Source organism: Pelmatolapia mariae, linkage group LG15 (genome assembly GCF_036321145.2).
Source record: "Pelmatolapia mariae isolate MD_Pm_ZW linkage group LG15, Pm_UMD_F_2, whole genome shotgun sequence".
Classification (NCBI taxonomy): Eukaryota; Metazoa; Chordata; class Actinopteri; order Cichliformes; family Cichlidae; genus Pelmatolapia; species Pelmatolapia mariae.
Genome location: NC_086240.1, coordinates 32,748,302 through 32,756,117, shown reverse-complemented (window position 1 = coordinate 32,756,117; position 7,816 = coordinate 32,748,302). Strand labels below are relative to the sequence as shown.

Below are 7,816 nucleotides of genomic sequence, written 5' to 3'. Positions count from 1 at the left end.
GAAATACTTTACATGGAATGACTGCTGACCTCTCCTGCATCCAACTCTTTATTCATGACTTATCTTTAGTCAGCTTCATGTTGGTGCAGTTATAGAATAAAAATGTCCCATCAGATCAGGAGCAGCCTATGTTTTATAGATATATACAGTTATGCGTCTGTCGCCACAGACTGTCTAGGTCGTCTTTATCAAACAATTAAATAAGTGTGACGAGACAAACACACGCAGATCCAGCAGGTGCGTCTCACATCCTGCTGCTTCAGTCCTTGGCATCGCCCACTCCGTCAGCATTGATGGCAAACATAGCTTCAGCCTCAGGCAAGCAGGGCGAGTCATAGATTTTACAGATCCTTGTTTCTCCTCTGCCCTTCCTCAAGTACAGGCTGTGAAAAAGAGAGCATTGTTAGAGTGTCATCTTCCTGTGGTGACATACTGCCATCGTGAATAAAAACACACCGTGTGGTGGAGGCGTGGGCCAGAATGTTGCCGCCGATTGGTTTCTTAGGATCTGCAGAAAACATGGCTGCTCCATCCACTTGTGCTACCACTTGGTTGGTTATCACCACAGCAACGCCAAACTGTTGACAGGTCGGGCAAAGGTTATGTCTTAGATACATACATGAGTGAAGCAGCTTCAGCTCATATTATTTATTATTCATATTATTTTCCAGTGACGTCGTTTTATTTTACTGAGGTGTTTTCTTGCGTTTTTTTCCCCTAAAGAACGTTTCGAAAATCTCCATATCTCACTGCCACTAAAAGTAATCATTTTTGGTAATACAGCATATATTTAACTACAGAAGTAATAATATTTTAAAATTTGTCAGCCATTCACAAGCGCAGAATGGTGAAAAGCGCCATGCAGAGTATAGACAAACTGTATGTTTTTATCTGATCCAGTGAAGTTCACTCAGAGATCATGCTGATTAGATTTACTCACTGCATTCCACCTTTATAACTGAGGAAATGTCTGCTTACGTCATCTTAAATCCATCTGATTAAATTCTAAATCTTATTTACAGTAGAAATTATTCCAAGTGATTTAATTCCCCACACTGCACCACTAAAACTGATCTTATGATTAAGGAAAATAAAGCTAATTTGTGTTTGGTCTTTCTTTGTAACAATTCTTCTGGATGGCAAATCTTATACCATTGGAAAGCCTATTAGTTTCCCTTAAAAGGTGCCACATTAGTAAGGAAAATTTGTGGGTTGAGCAGCAGAGTTGAGCATATTGGATACGCCCATGATATCCAGGTGCTGACCGTCAGGTGCCTGATAAGCAGCATGTGTGAACAGAGACCCTGCTACAGCGGATTTGGTATATATAATATTAGATCTGAATCATATTACTGTAATAAAATTATATGATTTTATTATTATTATATTGGGGGTGGCTGTAGCTCAGGTGGTAGAGCAGGTCACCTACTAATTGAAAGGTTGGTAGTTCGATCCTCGTCTGCTCCAGTCTGCATGCCAGATATTCTCGGGCAAGATGTGCCCCAAATACCTACTTTTTACTTTGAGTATAGAAGTTCAATTAGTACTTCAACTTTAACCACAGTTTAGTTAACACAAGTATCCGTACATTACTGGCACCTGAGGTGATCACCGATTCGTGGAGTGTACAATTCAAACCAAATAATCTGTCAGGGTGTAAGAGCTGACCTCGTCCGCCAGCCTGAGCAGCATACGCAGGAAACGGCCCAGGTGTCCCTGCCTGGCTGACAGCTCTCCTCTGCCCGAGTAGTCGGTTCTGTACAGAGCTGTGGCACTGTCTACTATCAGCAGAGCATACCTGACAAACACAGGGACAAATAGTGTTAGCCTGCACGTTCACACTCAAATCTTACAGTTTTTTATCGTATGTGTGACATGCCAATGTCAGACCCTAGTCGGGCTTAAAAACCTTTATGATACATCAATTATGAAACGACTCAAACAAGATCATGCTTTTCACAGACTACACAATAAAAACTCTTTAGTCAGTTTCCTTGATTAAAAAGACAAACCAGCTAAGATGGGCTGTGTGGTATGATCATACCCTATTAAAACGTCTATCATTTATTTCATGGTGTTGCTAAACACAGCGTTTACTGCAAGATGACAGTAAACGCTGTCAAATGGGGACGGTTACTAAACGGGGTTGTACCTGCGGCACGCCATAGAATAAAGACTCATGGAGAAAATGGCAGCTATTACAATTTCGTACATTGGTCGAAACACTCAACAAGTCGGGTTCCCTCGTTTATATCACGAGTGTCTGTCCAACACTCACTGCGACAACAGATATCTAGACAAGCTGAACGGTGCACTTCAGAGACTGCACACCCTGACGTTTGCACACAGGTTGGTTTTCTGACGACTGTACAGCAGCAGTGATGATAGGAGAGTCAGCCAGTGTGTATCACTAAGCCCAATATTAATTTCATTTTTGATTATTTCAATTAAATGTAAAAAAGAAAACGGTATTATTGTTTATTAGTATAAAGTATGAACTGAATTTACAAAGAAAGGCACTATATTATGATACAGATCTTTATTGTTGGGATAAGAAATTACTTCGTTACTTCTACAATCATTGGAAAATATTAAATCTGTGATTTTGTGATTCAAGCAAGACATTTTATAATCTGATTAAAATCAAAAGGGAACTTTCTCAGCATTTTTCTTGTTTTTCTCGAGTCAGTCCAAACGCACCCTCACAGTTATGGTTAACTAAATTTAATTCAAAAATTCACTTGAGCTGATGGACAAACATGAAGATATTCCACGTTGAAACCATTATGCAATACAGGCTCTGTGCGTCTTACATAAATCATGACATTTACATCCAGTTTTCAGTCCTACTGTGAAGCCAAGTTTCCACATGTCCTCTCACTGCACTTCCTAGTTTTTGGTTCAGTGAAATTAGGCAAATAAAAATAACCATCCTTCAATGATTCACCTGAACACTTCTACACGGTCCGTAAGTTTGTGACTAACCTGGACTCCGCCATCATTGCAGAAGCTTGATAGAGCAGCTGAGTCTGGTGATCTGTGTTGAAGGCTCGGGCATAGGCCACGTTATCCAAAACGTCACTGCCTACCAGCCCATACCTGACGGCACAGACAGACAACACATACGGCTCCAATAAGAGTAATAAAATCAACAACATGGAAATAAATGACGGGTTTATAGATTTTTATTTTGCGTCAGTTACTTCTTCTTTGACCTCTGAACTGAATGCTGAAAACAAAGGAGCACGATCTCACCTCTCGGCAACAGCGAGCAGTCTCTCTGGTCTGAAGGTTCCTTCTGTGTCGATGTACATGGCTTTGCCTTCTCCGCCTCCCTGATCGATGGGTAGCTGTGGACGGTCACCATGGTTACATCTCTCTAGATCAACAACTTATTTCTACAGCAATCCTAAAAGTTTCTGAGCGAGCTGCTTGTGATCCTCCATAACACACGCTGATGGATAGAAACTGGCTTTGTAACTTCTCCTGGCACCACTTAGGTTTGTTGAACACACTGTACCTGGCAGGTGACGGCGAGTGTGTGGCACAGCTGGGTTTTCCCCGTCCGAAACTCTCCAAACATCTCTGTGATGGAACCCGTCTCAATCCCACCTGTAGGAGAGCAAAAAGGTTTAAATGTGATGTGCGAGACTGGGCCTCCCTGCTGCTGCCCGACTTCTAATAAGTAGAAAAAACACGGCGGCACAATTTGTTGTTTTGGTTTGCAACTTTTATTTAAATGGTGGTCACGAGGAACATCCCTAGTTTAAATCTAATAAAACCAGCTTAGGGCACATAACCATCACTGGCATTGTGTTTGCTGCATAACTATGAACTGCTAATCAGGGAGATCTCCTCAATGAAGCATGAGCTACATTAAACTAACCCTGCAGGAGTTTGTCCAGCTCCTTGGAGCCTGTAGAAATCTGGATAATCTCGGCTCTCCTCTGATGGAACTCAGTAGCTGTGGTGAAGCCCATTGGCACCAGTTTGGCAGCTTCAGTCTGAAGGAAAAGGTAAATGAAAGCAATTCAGTTTTATTTATACAGGGCCTAATCAAAACAACAGTGGCCTTGAGACACTATCTTTGAGAGTAAAGACCCCACAACGTTCAGATGACCCCCTATGAGCAAGCACTCCGTGACAGTGGGAAGGCAAAACTCCCTTTTAACAGGAAAAGACTTCCAGCAGAAACACTCTCGGTGATGGGTGGCTATCTGCCGCGACCGGTTGAGGTTGAAGGGAGGAAGATGGGACAAAGAGACGTTGTGGAAGAGATCTACAGATGAATAATAACTCATATCTAAATACAGAGTGGTGTGTATAAATATTTAATAACTCTTTTTCTTTGATTAACGGTACTGAAAGTAGCTGTACATAATGTTACCTTTGACCATTTTTGAAGTTATTACTAGTTGGCCTTAAAGGAATGCTTGGCTCAAGTGCTAAATGGTAATCTTCTAAATTAGTGAGATGCCAGTTCCTTTCCAGCTTACAGGCCATCTACAGTGTACACCTGAGAGTTATACCAGGGGCTCAAGATCTTCTTATCCGAAGCTCTCTCCCTTTAAAAGAATCCCCCCCCCCCAAAAAAAACAAACCAAAACAAAAAAACAACACACACACACAAAAAACCATCAGATGTTTCTCACTGCTACATTTTTGTACCACCTTGTTCACAGCTGTTTCATTTGTGAGACCTAGCCTTAGTATTGGTTCAGTGGCCCTCTTAATGGACCACGCCCACTTGAGCTGAGCACTGATGTGCAGGTGTAGACAAAGCTCTTTGAGGAAGGGTCTTTGGTTTTTCCGGCACTTCTGCCTGCAGCCTCCCACACAGCTGTGAGCGCGCTGGCTGAAGACCATGAAGAACTCAATTCCTATGATTCATTTCATATTAGAATTCCTCATTTCCCGTTTTAAAAAAATCCATTAGGGCCAACATGGATATTACTACTGAGTGGAAACCATATCTTCTTTAACAGCATGCACTGCTGTTCAAACCAGCAGCACTTGGAGAAAGTATAGAAGCACACTGATGTGCCCCTACAATGTATCCGTTTTATCTGTCAATCAGATATGACCATATGCAGTCTCCTCCACACAATCCCAGCTTTCACATTCCTCTGAGATACCGAATCAAACGACTGTCGTTCCTTACCAGGATCTTGTCAGCCTTGGCCTCACTGATGCCCTTGATGTTGAGCAGCTCCTTCTTGGGAGCGTAGGCCACTGCTTCAATGGTGTGGAATCCTGCATCCTCCAGCTTTTTGATGTCACTGGCACTGATTCCGCATTGCTGTGTGCAGAGGCATCGAAACAAAGAGCTAAAGCTAAATTCACAGAAAGAGTTTTTCAAGAAGCTGGAGGGTCTTGCACACTCCATGATTAAAAGCCAGTTTAATTTTTGATAGAGCAGTTAAAAAACAAACAACATAGTTGAGTCATTTATAAGATATCATGCAGAGTGGGCTTTTGGCTTTTAAAGGCATCAGTAAGAAATGCAGAATTTTAGAAGCAAAGTCACTGACAGTTTCATTTAACACAATATATGATCCTGGTGAGCAACCAGGGCATAGAGGACAACAGGAGAAATGTCATTAAAAACGGCCTTTTAGAAAATTTTTTACCTGCGTCATGGGGCGGTGGATTTTAAGAAGTCAATGAAATGACACAATCTGGATTTTTTAATGCCACCACTCAATTCTGTTCAGAGCCTGATTGATATAGGATTATTAAAACCAATAACAATATCTGGTGATTTAAAAATCTGATGCATCAGGATAGTTTTTTCCTCCTCACACACACACACACACACACACACACACACACACTCGTTACATGTGGTTATTTATGAATCCCTACAAACACAATAAGACCAAACTATTTAGAAATCAATGGGTTTCACTGTCACAAAAAGCTGTGGATTACTCACTTGTGCTCTTTCCATATCAGCGGTGTTGTTTGTGTTAAACAGTGCAGCTGCAGAGCACCGTCTAGTGGACAATCTATGCATTAACCACGACTCACTGAAGGGGTTTTCTACCTCCCCTTCTTTACTTTTTACATTTTTATTTATCAGTCGTTATAAATGCCAATACTGATATTTCAGCAATTATCTAATGCTGTCTGACATATCATGCCCATTCTAAATCCAAGCTTCAAATACATTTAATGTTTAACGTGCTTCTTCGGTCTTACTGACCACTTGCAGAGCTTACTATCAGTAACACTACAGGCATACAAACTGCAGTCAGATTTTTTTAAAGGGCCAAGTTCAAAGATGGGTGGATCCTTCCATGAATCAATCAATCAGTGGTTTCCACCTGGTGCTCCAAGAATCAGCTCATTGCTCATTGTAGAAGAAGAATCAGGTCATTTACAATTACTTCAGTATATGTAATGAAGCCACCTTCCTTTATAATTTGAACGTTTTCAGAGTTTTGTCACATAATACTTTGAACATACCATACTCATATTTTTTTAATCCTTGCAGTCTGAGTGTGCAGGTGGATTTGAGATCCTCTGTGATCCACGCCATGATCGTTTTAAATAGCTCTGTACTTGAGGTCATACAAAAAAAAATAAGGTGACCAAATTTTACCTCATACCTGAATGTGACATAACAATAGAAAAGTATTAAATTGAGTTTAAATGGCAGACTAAGAGCAAGCACACTTGTCCATCTGCATTTAAGTTTAGTGAATGAAGTCATTTTTGATCACACACTAAATGAAGCCATACTGGCCACAAAAACGACTGAAACCAATGAGCACCATCGCACCCGCCGATCTGTGGATCAGTTTCATTGGTCTTTGCAGTGCATGTGTCCCATCTCTTCCCAGCTGAATCCAACAGCAGTTGGCAGTGATCTGACCAAGAGGAGCAGGATCAGCGAACCCACAGCTCCGAGCTTCTACAGCACACAAAATCAGGTGTTACAGAAACCACAGTGCACTAAGGACGGATACGTACCTCCAATCTGGATAGAGGCTGTGGCCCGTAGTTTTCCTCCTCCTCCACCTCCACTCTGGCCTCGCTCCTCATCGCCATGATCCAAGGAGAACCAGATCGGCTCCGCTCGGCTTGCTGATTGTTTGACGGTTAATACTGAAAGCTAAGCCAGAGAGCTAGCATGGAAAAGCTGATTGATACAACTATGTTTTCATGATGATCGTCACACGGCAGGTTTTTTGCTTTACCTTTTCATCTACCTTAAAACCAAACTTAGTCTTCACATTTAAAACATCTAAGAGACTATTCCATCTACACTTACACACTGTTAATACCCAGTAAAAATGTAACGTTTTTTTTCTAACATAGTAAATCGACAAATTCACGTTAACACACTTTAGCGACAAATTCGGCCATTATTTATGTCACCGTGGAGCTAGCACGAGCTGCCCGCGCACTCTGCTGTCGCCGTTGCTGTTAGTGTTAACAGTTACTGGGCTAAAAGTGGTCATTTCTACGCGACTTCGGCCCTTACCTTCTTGCAGCTTTCTTGTTTTCCTCAAACTCCTCGGTGTGAAGCTCCCGCGCACACATTCAGATTCAATGACGTTGTACGTCAACGGAGCCAATGGGCGCGTGAAAGAAGGTTAGTGAGAGTCTGGAACCGGAAGTAGGTGCGTGACCCTTCTATTACCATAGTATGGCAAACCATCTAGGCCAAAATTCGCCACTTTTTTAACGCTTCTGGTTACGAAATTACGTAACCGTTTAATAAGTCAGAACTTGTCCCCGACTGAACGCAGTATTTTACGCCAAAGAGTAGCGCCTTGAACGCCTGGGAAAAACGCCGCTTTTTCCGCCA

General features: G+C 41.9%; 1 protein-coding gene across 1 annotated transcript; it reads right to left on the bottom strand.

Annotated features, from left to right (window-relative positions):
* Nucleotides 1-88: 88 nt before the first annotated feature.
* Nucleotides 89-7,600, bottom strand: rad51b (RAD51 paralog B). Its single transcript, XM_063496464.1, has 10 exons — nucleotides 7,490-7,600; nucleotides 6,976-7,117; nucleotides 5,162-5,299; nucleotides 3,887-4,004; nucleotides 3,521-3,612; nucleotides 3,256-3,350; nucleotides 2,986-3,099; nucleotides 1,669-1,798; nucleotides 457-578; nucleotides 89-383 (listed from the first exon to the last, which is right to left on the bottom strand). The coding sequence occupies exons 2-10, from the start codon at nucleotides 7,051-7,053 to the stop codon at nucleotides 260-262; spliced, it is 1,011 nt and encodes a 336-aa protein (XP_063352534.1). The 5' UTR covers nucleotides 7,054-7,117; nucleotides 7,490-7,600; the 3' UTR covers nucleotides 89-259.
* Between the last annotated feature and the right edge of the window lie 216 nt (nucleotides 7,601-7,816).

Coding starts and splice junctions, on each gene's coding strand:
- rad51b (XM_063496464.1), bottom strand. CDS start 7,053: ATGGCGATGAGGAGCGAGGCCAGAGTGGAGGTGGAGGAGGAGGAAAAC. Junction 3,351..3,520: donor CACTCGCCGTCACCTGCCAG/GTACAGTGTGTT, acceptor GACCGTCCACAG/CTACCCATCGATCAGGGAGG. Junction 579..1,668: donor TGCTCAGGCTGGCGGACGAG/GTCAGCTCTTAC, acceptor ACCTGTCAACAG/TTTGGCGTTGCTGTGGTGAT.